This window comes from Myotis yumanensis, unplaced genomic scaffold (genome assembly GCF_028538775.1).
Source record: "Myotis yumanensis isolate MYYU_CA2020_CCGP unplaced genomic scaffold, mMyoYum1.0.hap1 SCAF_1, whole genome shotgun sequence".
Classification (NCBI taxonomy): Eukaryota; Metazoa; Chordata; class Mammalia; order Chiroptera; family Vespertilionidae; genus Myotis; species Myotis yumanensis.
In genome coordinates, this window is record NW_027223752.1 from 144,528,778 (window position 1) to 144,543,763 (window position 14,986).

Here is a 14,986-nt window from a genome sequence, read left to right on the forward strand (position 1 = left end):
CCCAGTGTGGTAGGGACAACCCCGGTCAGGTTGAAACGGCCCCGGTGTGGTAGGGACGACCCCGGTGAGGTTGAAACGGCCCCTCGTGAGGTAGGGACGACCCCGGTGAGGTTGAAACGGCCCCCGTGAGGTAGGGACGACCCCGGTGAGGTTGAAACGGCCCCCGTGAGGTAGGGACGACCCTGGTCAGGTCGAAACGGCCCCGGTGTGGTAGGGACAACCCCGGTCAGGTTGAAACGGCCCCGGTGTGGTAGGGACGACCCCGGTGAGGTTGAAACGGCCCCCGTGAGGTAGGGACGGCCCCGGTCAGGTCGAAACGGCCCCGGTGTGGTAGGGACAACCCCGGTGAGGTTGAAACCGCCCCCGTGAGGTAGGGACGGCCCCGGTCAGGTCGAAACGGCCCCGGTGTGGTAGGGACAACCCCGGTCAGGTTGAAACGGCCCCGGTGTGGTAGGGACGACCCCGGTGAGGTTGAAACGGCCCCTCGTGAGGTAGGGACGACCCCGGTGAGGTTGAAACGGCCCCCGTGAGGTAGGGACGACCCCGGTGAGGTTGAAATGGCCCCTGTGAGGTAGGGACGGCCCCGGTGAGGTTGAAACGGCACTGGTGAGGCTCAGACGGCCCTGGTGAGGTTGAGATTACTCCAGTGAGGTTGGGACAAATAAAGGGGACCAGTATGGACTGATGAACAGGGGTAGATACAGAAGCAGAGCAACATTGAACAGAATGTTAAACTACAGTGGGAAGCCTGGGGAGGGTTGGGGGGGGGGGGATTAAGAGACCAACTGAAGGACTTATATGCATGCATATAAGATTAACCAATGGACACAAGACACGGAGCGGGAGGGGCGGGGGGTAGGGGCTGGGGGAATGTCAAGGGAGGGAAAAAAGGAGTCATATGTAATACTCTTTGTAATACTTTAAGAAATAAAAATTATTAAAATATTAAAAAAAAAAAGCATATTATGGAATAAAGTAGAGGCCCAGTGCACAAAATTTGTGCACTCGGGGGTGGGGGGGGGGTTCCCCAGCCTGGCCTGTGCCCTCTCACAGTGCAGGAGCCCTGCTACCGATCTCCCCAAAGAGGTAGGCCCTGCCCATGCATCTGGGGCTCCTCTATGGATTGCCCCAAAGAGGTAGGCCAGAGCCGGGGGTCCTGCCTCTGCGGCTCTGCGCAGAGCCACCAGGACCCCCGGCATCACCGTGTGGAGCCACCGGGACCCGCCTCCGCACTGCATGGAGCCGTGGGACTTCCGGCGTCACTGTGCAGAGCTGCGTGACCCGCCTCCACGCTGCACATGCAGTGTCAAGTCCCCGCCCACCTGTATATGCCCTGCTGCGCATGCAGCTTCCTGGTGATGGATTGTTACAGCGTCAGGGCATCACAGCGTGAGGGCATGACAACCACATAGGCTTTTATTAGTATAGATACGAAGTTAACCTACAAACATGGAGTTAAGGTAGAGGTCTTTCTTTGAGTAAAACTTATATAGCCTTTTTTTTTCTTTTAATTAAGTTTGCTTTTTTAACTGTTAGACTCCTCAGCCAAAGGTGGTTGTTGTTTTTTTAATAAGTTTTTATTGATTTCAGAGAGAAGGGAGAGGTAGAGATAGAAACATCAATGATGAGAGAGAATCATTGATCAGCTGCCTCCTGCACGGCCCCTACTGGGGATTAAGCCTGAAACCCGGGCATGTGCCCTGACCGGGAATCAAATCGTGACCTCCAGGTTCATAGATCAACGCTTTACCACTGAGCCACACTGGCTGGGCCAGTTATACTTCCTCTTGCGCTTGGCGGGTAGCCGCACTTGCTCCAGGTGGACTTCTGAAGGTGGTAGGCCTTTAAGCCACAGCAGACGCTGCAGCACAACGCGTGCCTCTTGTTGCGGTGCTTGCCCAGTAATGCTGTCCCCTTCGTCATCTTGCTTCTGCCACCAAGACAAAAGAGAACCACTGATCTTTTTACTGTCTCCCTAGTTTTGCCTTTTCTAGAATATCACATAATTGGAATTATACTGTATGTAGCCCTTTCAGATTTGTTTCTTTCACTTAGTAGAAATCATTTAAGATTTTTCCCATGTTAAAGGTTTTTTGTTTTGTTTTGGTTTTGCTTAAGAAATCTTTGATAGTTCTTGCAGGATGGGTCAGTTGTTTGGAGCATCGCCCCATTCACCAAAAGGTTGTGGGTTCCATTCTTGGTCAGGGCACATACGCAAGTTGCATGTTCCATCCCTGGTTGGGCAAGTACGGGAGGCAACCCATCAGTGTTTCTTTCTTTGTCTGTCTGTCTGTCTCTCCTTCTCTCTCTCCCTTTCTCTCTCTCTAAAAAGGCATTAAAAAACATCCTTCGGTAAGGATTAAAAAGAAATTTGTGATATCATTTGAAATTTAAAATTTTTAAAATTTTTTATTTAAAAATATTTTTATTGATTTCAGAGAGGGAGAGAGAGATAGAAACTTAAATGATGAAAGAGAATCATTGATCGGTGCCTTCTGCATGCCCCCCCACTGGGGATTGAGTCCACAACCCCCTGGCATGTCCCTGGTTCATAGATTGACGCTCAACCACAGAGCCACACTGGTCAGGCTAAAAGTTTTTTTAAATAAAATGTTGTGTCATAAGGTATATAATAAGTACTATCTAATCACTACGTTGCATGCATGAAACTAATATAATATTGTATATCAACTGTAATTGAAAAATAAATTTTAAAAATGTTAAGTTTTATTTAATAGGACTTTTGTCACTAAAATTTGCTTTTTATTCATTGCTTTCTTTGTAATACCATTTCTTCTAAAAGTCATGTTTTCATTAGATTTATGGGCATAAATATTTACTCCAGGGGTAAACAAGGATATTCTGGAAAATGAATGGGAAAGTTTACCAATCCTAATTTAGATTGCTAGATGGAAGCATATAATATATTGATTTTGCTATTCCACCCAGTTTTCTCTCCTTTCCTTATTTTATGCATGGAGAAAGTAACAAACAAGAATAAAGAAATACTGTTTTGTTTAGATGACTTTGAACTTTACTAGGGTCAGATATGAGTAGCATGGAGAACCTCAGGAATAACTTTCGTTACTTGGCAAAATTATTTAAGAAGTGAAGTGGATGGTTTCCTAAGTGATCTGCCCAGCATGCATTCATATTTCTGAAATAATCTGTGAAGTTTAACCATTGTTAAATGAGAGTGTTTTCTTCTGAAATTTACATTGAACTCTTTGTTCTTACTTATGGATTATAGTTTGCTAAAATACTGATTATAGTTTATTTTTATGAGGTAATGTCTCGTATTTGATGATGAAAATTTGTTACAGCAGTGAAATGATGTGGGGTGGGGAAGCACCAGGAAGTGATAGCAGAAAAGTAGTAATGGGGAATATTTCGTTTTTCAAACATTTGAAGTATTCTCTTATTTTTTTTCTGAACATTGATTTTACTAAAAATACCAACTATTTTGAAATTCGATTTTATTGTCACTTTCTCATTTTTCAGATTTATGTGACATTTGTATTGAGTGGTGGTTATATGTGGGAAATTTCAGTTTTGTGTGTTTTTAGATTTTTCATTTGTATTGCATCAGAGATTTCAGATACATGTATTAGAAAAATATTTAATAATTTATTTATTCAACAGAAATTTAGGACTGGTTATATTCTAGGAACTTAGTGAATTTAACAGCAGCAAAAATCCCTGACCCTATGGACCTTACACATCTTTCATTTTGAAACATGTAACATTTGGTGTAATAGATTTTCCCATTATTTCCCAAAATGTACATCAGGTATAATACATTTTCCCATTTTCATAGTCATTCAGTTTGCTATTATTTCCACACGCCTTGTATTAAAATGATTATTAAAAAGTGGAAACTATGCCGAAACCGGTTTGGCTCAGTGGATAGAGCGTCGGCCTGCGGATTGAGGGGTCCCAGGTTCGATTCCGGTCAGGGGCACGTACCTGGGTTTCGGGCACTCTCCAGTGGGGGATGTGCGGAAGGCAGCTGATCGATGTTTCTCTCTCATCGATGTTTCTAACTCTCTATCTCTCTCCCTTCTTCTCTGTGAAAAATCAATAAAATATATTAAAAAAAAAAAAGTGGAAACTAATTGTTTAAGCAAATCTTTATTTTACTCTTTTCCCTAACATATCTAGATCAACGGGATGATTGGGAATAAATTTTAGGGTATAATAATACTTTTAAGCTTTAAAAATCTTAACTGCAAAATATAACTGTTTTCTCACCTTAGTACTTGGAATAAATAATTTCTGTTTCAAAGGCTTTAATCTTTCTTTTTGAAAAGTAGCCTTCCCCTGAATTTTAAAATTCTTGGTCTAGCCTGTGCTAGCTTTAGCCTTATAATCTCATGGATATATTCCTCTAATCACTTTGTAGCACCTCATTTCTAATTGTTGCCTTCCTGTGCTGAACAATAAAGCTGATTTTAATTTCATGTGTAAGAAGTAGTATGTTCTTGTTGAGAATGCTGTAGCTTGAGAAACAAATACCATCAATATTATTTACTATGTGTAACTGAATAAAAATGTCTAATATGTACTTTTACTGATTGCTGCAATTTGATGCTCAAACAGCCATAATATAAGTCATTTACATTTTTAAAAATAATATTTATAAAAGACTCTAAAATAGCTGTTTTTACATAATTGGCTTAGGTGGACTGACTTATTTTTATAACAGAAACTTGCCAATGTTTATCTTACCAGTCCAATAATTATTTGTTATTGTTAATGTCCCATCTTTTTTTATCTATAGTGAAATTATAATAATTTTTTTTCCTTTTACTTCCTTTCCCAATGAAAATGTTAGACTTATACGAGCACTAGCAGCAACTCTATATCTGGATCATTGAAGCGCTTGGAAGATACTGCAGCACGATTTACAAATGCAAATTTCCAGGAGGTTTCTGCACATACAACTAGTGGAAAAGATGTTTCAGAGGCTAGAGGGTCGGAGGGCAAAGGGAAGAAATCTTCAACTCACAGCTCAGGTCAAAGGGGAAGAAAGCCTGGTGGAAGAAATCCAGGAACGGCTGTGTCAGCTGCTAGTCCTTTCCAGCAAGGTATAAATTATGATGTTTTAGTTAAAATATTTGTTCTTATGATCAATAGTAGTTAAGTTTTATAAAATAATTTATTTTTTATTTATAACTAATGGGTCATTGGAGATTATTTTATAATTAGTTGCTGTAGTAAGATTACTTCCCAAACTAGTGTTCCTTGTTTAAATGTTTTTGGGATTTTTGCTTTCTTTTTATGTTGTGACATGTCCTTCCAAAGTTGAACTGTAATTTTAATGTTTAAATAGATATGAAGTAAAGTTTTTAAGTCTGGGGAGGAAAAAACAAAAGCTTGAGTTTTCCTTTCTGCTCTATAGACCAGTTATTTTTTATAAATTGTTTTTATTTACCTTTCCTAATTATATACTAAAATAGTTAAGATATATTTTTAGTAAGTAAACAAATGCTGGGTAATTTTTTAAGGGATCTAAATAGTTCTTGGTAAATAGTAGTTGTTGATTATGAAGGCATTTATTTTAAAGCTTGATGTTTAACGTAGAATTTTGCTAAGCCTACATATCTTTTGGCAAGGCTGCTACATTTACAGCATGCCCAGTTGAAAAATAATTTGTTGTTTAACTGAAATTTAAAATTAACTGGGCATGTTGAGTTTTACATGGCAACCCTCTTATGGAGAACAGAGTAATGCATCTAAACTTTAAACTACATTAGCCGTGTGTTCTAAGTGTTAACTTTGTATAATTTTTAGCATGAACATAACTTTTTTGAGAAATGTTAAAACTGCGTGAGATAAATATATTAGTAAAGTATATAGTAAATGCTCCCCGTTGTTCCCTAGGAGTAAGTGAGGGGAGGAGGAGGAAATAGCCCTTTTCTTTACTCCATTCAAGGTTTTGATAATAATAAAAATTGTATCTAAAATGTACCAAAATATAATTTATATATGTAGAGAGATTGCTTAGTCGGCAGACCTTGTTAAAAACTATATATATTTTAAACTAATAGTTATTTTGGGCTTCAAGATCTTCAAGTCCCATATATATTTTGTTTGCCTTACAATACAAAAAAAAAAATAGACAAATAGAAAAGAAATAAAATGCCAAATTTGCTGTTTTATTTTAATAAGTTTATATATTTTTTATTTTTATGCCACTATGGAAAATAATCTAATTTTACTGTAACTTCATTCACATTTTAAATGTGATATTAGCAGAAGTCAGTCACCTGTTCTGTACAATTAAGACCTTATTTTCTACTGTTAAAATTGTATTGTTGAGTTTTTAATGTCTTTGAGGTACAATCCATTTAGAAAAGAAATCTCTCATTTTCTTAAGTTTCATAACATTGAGTCTTTTCCCGCCTCTGTTAAGATATGGTAGCGAATATGTTATGTTTTTATATCTGAGGTAATAGGCTGTAAGAGTTTTAAGAGTTGAAATATAAAGATAGGATATTTAGAATAATTGGTTTTATTTTTTTTCATTGCAGTTAGTATGTGAATATTAGAAAACATGCATTTAAAGTATTGGGTATACTAAATATTTTAAAGTATTTGCTATAGTGTAGTAAGCTTTTAACACCAGCTGTAAAAACAAAAATGTGTAGAAAAAAGATAGATGAAGACAGATCAGAATGGATAATGAAGAACTTCTTTATAGTTTCTAATTAAGTAGCAAATCATTGATGAACTGTAGATAGCTTCTTAATATGTATGCTTTTCTATATGGACATGCTTAACATAGGAAAATGCTTAACATAGGAACAAATACTTTTATAAATGCATAAAACAGATACTGTCTTGAAAGAGTTAAATTTTAAACTATTAATGTTCTTTTAAAATAAGCCATTTCAGAAGAGCTAAAATTTAAAAATCAAAACCTTGATACTTTAAAAATAAATGTTTGTGCGCGAGAAAAAATATATCTGTAAATATTTAGGTGGATTTATGTGTGATTACTTATGAATGTGCTCTGCAATAAAATTTAACACTTAGCTTGGAATTTCCTTCCTACTCTAATAAACACTTTATTTTGAGCTTTTGTTTCTAAATCCATTAGATAAAATATGACAGAGTTTAGTTTTATGAAACATGTGATCACAACTAAGTCTGGGTATTTTATTTGGCAAGTGTGTTTGGTGACATGGGATGATGAACCAAACTGTTGTTTCATCTCAACAATATTATTTTTCTGTCAGGTTAATAAGAACCCGAGGCTCTTATAGCTTGTAATGGGGTGTGGGACTACGAATGTTCTTTATCTAAAGCAGTGGTTCTCAACCTTCCTAATGCCGTGACCCTTTAATACAGTTCCTCATGTTGTTGTGACCCCCAACCATAAAATTATTTTCGTTGCTACTTCATAACTGTAATTTTGCTACTGTTAAGAATCATAATGTAAATATCTGATATGCAGGATGTATTTTCAGGGGTCACAACCCACAGGTTGAGAACCGCTGAAAGAGTATGGGAAGAATAAGCAGTTGTGAAAGAGATTCATGAGAGGAGCCTTTCCAATGACTACTTTCAGAAAAACAATAGCAGATTGTCAGTGGCTGGTTTCTTTTTTTTATGCAGCTCCATGGGAAGTAGACTGGGAGAATGTAAGGTATATAGATTAGGTTCTATGTGATTATTATTATTTGATTAAATCTGAGTTTTGGTGGGATAGCTTTAACTAAATGACAACATTCACCAACATTATCTAGAAGTTAAAACTCAGAACTTATAACCTAACAAACGTTTTTTGGTTCTTGTATGTTGGAAACATTTATAATCATATCTTTACTAATTAAAAAAGAGGAAGTTCCTTTAGCTATTCAGAGTCCATTTATAGTCTTATCAAAGTCTCCTTGAGACTTTGCTATTCATCAGTTCTTCCTCAAGTATACACATAGTTGGGGAAGAATTGAGGATTGCTGCCATGGTAAAAGGTAGGTTAAATAAAGCACAACTTATATCTTGGTAGTTGTATAAGTAATAGCTTAAAATTCAATTTAATGACTATAAAATGACAAGTATTTTTAAAGATAATTTTATAGATAATCTTGTTTTCAGTAATAACCCTTTTAAAAATCGACCTTTGTTACATAAGTGATGTCCTCCTAAGTTTTATAGTGGTTTTTTTTACCCTCTCTTTTTGATGATTGTTTCATTTCTATTGCTCATGGGAACTTTTGCATCCAATTTTTTCTTTTCCTATCCCCCCCCCCCCCCTTTTTTTTTTTTTAACTACAGGTAGTTTTTCAGGAACTCCAGGCAGTGTAAAATCATCTTCGGGAAGTTCAGTACAGTCTCCCCAGGATTTCTTGAGCTTTACAGACTCAGATCTACGTAATGACAGTTATACTCACTCCCAACAGTCATCATCAACCAAAGATGTACATAAAGGAGAGTCTGGAAGCCAGGAAGGGGGGGTAAATAGTTTTAGTTCCATAATTGGTCTCCCTTCGACCTCGGCTGTTATTTCACAGCCTAAAAACTTTGAAAATTCACCTGGAGATTTGGGTAATTCCAGCCTTCCTACAGCAGGATATAAGCGGGCTCAAACTTCTGGCATAGAAGAAGAAACTGTAAAGGAAAAGAAAAGAAAAGGAAATAAACAAAGTAAGCATGGACCTGGTAGACCCAAAGGAAACAAAAATCAAGAGAATGTTTCTCATCTCTCAGTTTCTTCTGCTTCACCAACATCATCTGTAGCATCAGCTGCAGGAAGTATAACAAGCTCTAGTCTTCAGAAATCTCCTACATTGCTCAGGAATGGAAGTTTACAAAGTCTTAGTGTTGGCTCATCTCCAGTTGGTTCAGGTAGGGATTTGCCCATTGTTTTTCTCCCTTACTTCCACCACCATCACTCTTTCATTACCCCAAAAAGTAAATTCATTTTAAACTATTGTTATGATAATACTTGAGTTGCTAAGTGACATTTGATTATCTTCATGAAAAAATGTGTTATGATCTTAGACAATTTGGTGTTTGGAAAAGACATTTGGCACTAATCTGACATTACTTAATTAAGTATAGGCTAAATAGTTTATTGGTTATTTTTTATGAAACACCTAGGATTAATTCCCATTTTTGTTTTTGCTTCACTTGCACAGAGTTTTTAAAACCAACTCAGCCGGTGAAGCTCAGTTGGTTGAACATTGTCCCATGCATCCAAAGGTGGTGGTTAAATTCCTGGTCAAGGCACCTGTGGCTCAATCCTTGGTGGGAGGGGTGGTGGTGCAGAAGGCTGCAGATCGATGCTTCTCTCTGACATCCATGGTCTCCCCCTTCTCAAATCAGTGAAAACATTTTTTTTAAAAAGCCAACTCAGAATTTACATTTGCAGTGTGACAGTTTTTGCACTCTATTTTTGATTGGTATTTGCTTTTGAGCTTTCTTTCTCTAAATTTTAGCCTTCATTTCTCAACAATTCCTCACACAAATTCTACTTGAATTGCTCCATCTGGAATATTTTTCAATCAGGGATAAATGATTTTAATTTATGGATTTTAGCAGGAAATATATGAAATGATTTATATTCTCTTTCTTTTCAGGAAATATATGAAATGATTTATATTCTTTTTGTTTTCCAGTATTTTTAACATTTTTTACCATTATCTTTACTAAAGTATGAATGCATTTATGTATGTTGTTATTCACACCATTGGGATGCTTCTTTAACAGTTTTTCTACCTGTTACATATTTAGGGAGAAATAAATGACTATTATTTTCAATTAAAAATTTTTTTAAGATTCATGTTTTTACACAAACTTTATACTTTAGATATTCGTTAAATGTCCACATTTATATTTTAAATTGTATCTTGAATTTCAGGTAAATGATTTTAAATGGTTGCTTGTAAAGCTCATCCTTCTTTTGGTTTTAGATGTCTGATTGTAGAAATGAGGAGATTTTGGCTAAAATAAACTATTATGGATTTTATCAGTTCTATTAGTTGATGGAGAGGATGGTAGGAAATGGTATGGGAAAAAACATAATTTAATGAATGTTCATGCATATTTTATAAACACAGAATATTGGAATTTTATAGCTGTGCAGATAATTTCAGTAAGCAAGCTTACGAAATATTCTAAGGAAGAAAAGAGCACGTTTAAAGGTTTAATGTGAAAAACAGTAATTATAACTACCATTTGTTTTATGCCAGGGTCTGTTCAGTACATTATAATTATTGTATAATCTTCGCAATAGTTTTATGAAGTAAAAACTATTAATGCCTCTGTTTTACAGCTGATAAAACCAAGGGTTAGACAGGTAAAATAAGTTGCCTAAGGTCACACACCAGGCTAACTGTTTCTCATAGCTAGCTAGCTTCAGTGCCTGTGGTAGACTTGTTTGACAAGTGGTTTTTGTTTTGTTTTTTAGAAATGAGTGTAAAGTATGGAAGGATTGTTTCATTAGTAGCATTAGGGGTAGTTCTAGAGCAGGGTTTCTCCATGTTGGCACTATTGCCATTTTGATCAGGATGATTTTTGTTGTGCAATGTTGTCCTGTGCATTGTAGGATATTTATCAGGATCCCTAGGCCTTACCCTCTAGATACCTATAGCACCCAAGAACCCCAACCCCAATCAAAAACTGTCTCTCTCCCTCCCCCCACGCCCCCGGGGTAGAGAACAAAAATCTCCCTTGGCTGAGAATCACTATTTCAAAGGCAGAAAAAATATATAAATTGCATTGAGAAATAAGTTCATGAAAATATTTAAAGATATTGTACACTTGGAATATATATTTTATTTATGTAACATGAGACATATTTGACATTTGAAATCAGGATTTCTTAGCAATTAGCTTTAGCCTTTTGTCACAAAAAGTAAATTTAGATAAATTTACTCAGAAAAAAAATTGAGTTCATATATTTATTTTTAGCTAGAGGCACAGTAATCAGATGAATAACTTAACTAAGAAAATGAAGCCTAAGTTTGCTTTTGTGAAAAAGAGAACCTCACTGATTTCCTATACATAGAAGTCAAGTCTGATAACTAGTGAAATTCAGAAATTGCATTTAGATGCCATTTGAAATACATATCTTTAATGGAATTAAAATAATTGATTTACACGCCTAAAAGTATTTTCCTACCTGTTACATATTTAGGGAGGTTTTAGGCATGGGAAATAGCATTCTTTACACAATGATTACTTTCAGAGGGCAATTTTATGGTACATCTGTGAGAGAAAAATATGAATTTGTATTCCTTTTACCTCACCATTAGGTAAACAGAAATTTAGGATGGAAATTCCCATAAATATTATTTCCTGACAAATTTAGATTTCCCAGGATTTTTTTCTTAAAAGTTGTGCTTAAAAAACTTAAAACTTGTGTCTAAGTTGTTTCTTAAACTTGTATGTTTTGTTAAAGTTAAGGCTATAATATAAGATTCATTAAAGCTATTTAAGATAATATATTCTTTAATTTTATACATTTTAATGAAGTTTTAGGATTAGATCAGAGCACTCTCTTATTGATAAACTCAGTACTAAAAAGTGTGTTCTTACCTAGAAGAAGCTGGTTAAATGCCATGAATATTTAGAAATTATGCTTTCTTGGTATAAATTAAGAATTCCTAACTGCTGTTGACACTTTAATATATGTTATACACTGTCTTAAGCACTTGACAAGCATCAAGTATTATTAATCATATGGAAGAAGAAACTGAGACAGAATTCTCACAGCTCTAAGTCATAGAGCTATGCATTTTCCTTGATTTCAGACAGTTATAAAATTCAATGGATGTTTTCTTTTTTTAAAATATATTTTATTGATTTTTTACAGAGAGGAAGGAAGAGGGATAGGGTTAGAAACATCAGTGAGAGAGAAACATTGATCAGCTGCTTCCTGCACACCCCCTACTGGGGATGTGCCCGCAACCAAGGTACATGCCCTTGACCGGAATCAAACTTGGGACCCTTCAGTCCTCAGGCCAATGCTCTATCTATTCACTGAGCCAAACCGGTCAGGGCTCAAGGGATGTTTTCCGATGAGAGTCTAAAACCACACTAGTATACATGACAATCATACTTTAAGGAACAGGATCAATGAGAGAATTTGAGCCATTAATTTTGACAACGGTAGTTGCAAGCATGAAAATATTAATTTCTTTGGACTAATTTTAGATTCAGAAATCATTTAGTAATTGTAAAAGTAGGAAAGTTTCTCCCTATATAAATAAGTAGGAAGGAGAAAGTGTATACTGTGTACTACTTTGTTATCAAGAATTGTTTTTCATGGTCTCCTTTAAAAAAAGATTTATTTTCTGTAATGACAGGTTTATAATTTAGTAATGATGAAAATGACCTTTGTAAGTAGCTGTTGGCTATGATGTTAGACTATCATATGCATTATAATCCTAGCTCCATGAGGCTAGGGGCTGTGTTTGTTGTGTTTGCCACTGTCTGCTCACTGCTAGCACAGTACTTTGAGTTTAATAAATGTTAAGCATCTTTTAAAAAAAAAGAATGCTACTGTAATTGCTGAGAATATATCATGTGGTTAGTAGTATTCTGTTATTTTGTAACTGCCTTCCAAGTGTTTATAACTAGGTTGCAAGTGAAATTAATTATTTGTAAAGCTTTTCATGTAGTACTACAGGCCAGTTTAGGATATGTAATTAGGGTGGAGAAGATGCAATTTGGATTGTACTTCAGAGTAGGTAGAAAAAGAAGGCCAGCAATATTATCAAAAAAGAAAGTGTAGGTATATTTGAAAGATAAACCCAATAGAAATGAGATGTGTGTGTTTGTGGGATGGAGGTAATAATTCAGTAGGTTAGAATGAATGGGGTTAGCCCGGCCAGTGTGGCTCAATGGCTGAGCATAAACCCATGAACCAAGAGGTCACTGGTTGATTCTCAGGTTGTGGGCTCGATCCACAGTAGGGGATGCGCAGGAGATAGCCGATCGATATTTTTATCTCTCTATCCCTCTCCCTTCCTCTCTTTCTAAAATCAGTAAGAACTTAACTAAAAAACAAAAGAAAAGAAAAAAAAGAATGGGTTTATGGAGAGTTGAATGCCAGGCTGAAGAAATCAGACTTAATAGGCTAGTAGTCTTTTTCCAGAATATACATCCTGAACTTAATTTTGGCAACTTACTATTAAAAGAATTTCGTTAATGGGAAAAAAAGATACTGCTTCTGTCAGCTTATAATAATAGCAATCCTATATAATAAAAGCCTAATATGCAAATTGACTGAACGGCAGAATGACCTGTGGAACAATCAGTCGCTATAAAGCGCACTGACCACCAGGGGGCAGACGCTCAACGCAGGAGCTGCTCGCAGGCCCCAGGCCAACCAAGGCGGGTGCCAGCGGGAGCCCCCTGATTGCCTTGCCAGTTGCCCCGTAGAGGGAGGCAACCAGCGGCAGCTGGGGGGGGGGGGGGGGGGCGGCAAGTGGGCGGTGCCAGGCTGGCCAGGGCGGGTACGATGCGATTGGTCGGGGTCCCGGCCATCACCCATGATCGTCCTGCAGAGGGAGGCCCAGGCCATCGGCCGGTGGGGCGATCAATTGGGGGGCTCCACTATTGCCCCAAAGAGGGAGGCCAAGCTGTCAACTGGCAGGCTGTGGTGGGTGGGCAGGGCCTCCCTCTGCGTGGTGCGATCGATTGCCCCAAATAGGGAGGCCCAGGCTATCCTGTGGTGGTGCTGCAGCGGGTGGGCGGGGCCTACCTCTTTGAGGCGATTGATCGTGGGTCTCCCAGACTGTAAGAGGGCACAGGCTGAGCTGAGACACTCCCCCCCTGCCCCCCCCCCCCGGCCGAGTGCACAAATTTTGTGCACTGGGCCTTTAGTCCTATATAATAAAAGCCTAATATGCTAAGTGTCCAACTGTTCGACTGGTCGTTATGACGTGCACTGACCACCAGGGGGCAGACGCTCCGACTGGTAGTTTAGCTTGCAGATGGAGTCTGTCCGATCGGGACTGGACGAGACAGGCCGAGCATGCCCTGGAACCCTCCTGCGGTCCCTCTCCGGCCCCGATTGTGCACCCGTGGGGTCCCTCAGCCTGGCCTGCGCCCTCTCGCAATCCAGGACCCCTTGGGGGATATCAGAGAGCTGGTTTCCCCCCGATCCCCGCAGGCCAGGCGGAGGGACACCACTGGTATCTTATATTTTAGAGCACCCAGCAGTCTCTAAAGAACTCTTTACTACCTCATTTGATACTTGGAACTGCCTTGTAAATAGGCAGAACAGTTACTACTGCTGCTGTTGTCGTTATTTCTCCTGTTTTACCACAACTGGAATATAAAGCAGAAGTAGAAATTAGATCCTTATAATGTGATTCTCTTAAGACATGTTCAAATTAGAATAGAATGTACACAGCAAGATGTTTATTCTAGGAACCCCAGATCCAATCAGAATAGAAACCCAGACAACATCTGTAAATTCCTTATCTGATCAGGGGTTTTGAACTGTAAGATTTGTGTTATAATAAATTAAAGCACATCCTGGTAAATGACTACCATTTTACAGTGACTTACACAAAATGGAAAATTAGTGTGGTGGTTTAAGAGATAACTAAAGGTTGTAAGTTTTGGTTTATAAACTATCTTAAGCTTTTGCTTGATTTCTTTCCTACAAATATTCTTTTGAGATCCTAGCAAATAGGCACTAAATCTTTTGAGACATTGAAAATTACTACAGCATTTGAAAAAATAAAATAGTAAAATAATAAAATTACTACAGCATTTGAAAGAGTTGACATGTTGTGTTTGTCTTTTTCCTTTTTCTTATTTATCTCAACAACATTATGAGAGTTTATGATTTTCTAATGTGAAAGCTAACGTTTATTGAGGTAACATCGGTTAGTAACATTATATAAATTTTAGGTGTACAGTTTTATTATACAATATCTATATACTCCATTGTGTACTCACCCTCAAAGAAAGTTAACAATTTTTCTTCACAAAAAGCAACATCTTGTTATTTTCTCTGAGGAAA

At 37.5% G+C, this 14,986-nt stretch overlaps 1 protein-coding gene across 9 annotated transcripts in view; it reads left to right on the forward strand.

The window, feature by feature from the left end:
* The window catches only part of MLLT10 (MLLT10 histone lysine methyltransferase DOT1L cofactor), a 222,700-nt gene that overhangs the window by 131,040 nt on the left and 76,674 nt on the right, over positions 1-14,986 (forward strand). For 6 of the 9 annotated variants that reach the window (XM_070432664.1, XM_070432655.1, XM_070432672.1 and 3 more), the window contains 2 exons: positions 4,835-5,087; positions 8,281-8,850. In XM_070432664.1, the coding sequence (XP_070288765.1) occupies positions 4,835-5,087; positions 8,281-8,850 (823 nt within the window). The remainder of the gene's footprint in view (positions 1-4,834; positions 5,088-8,280; positions 8,851-14,986) is intronic. The other 3 variants (XM_070432710.1, XM_070432718.1, XM_070432726.1) reach the window with 1 other exon arrangement.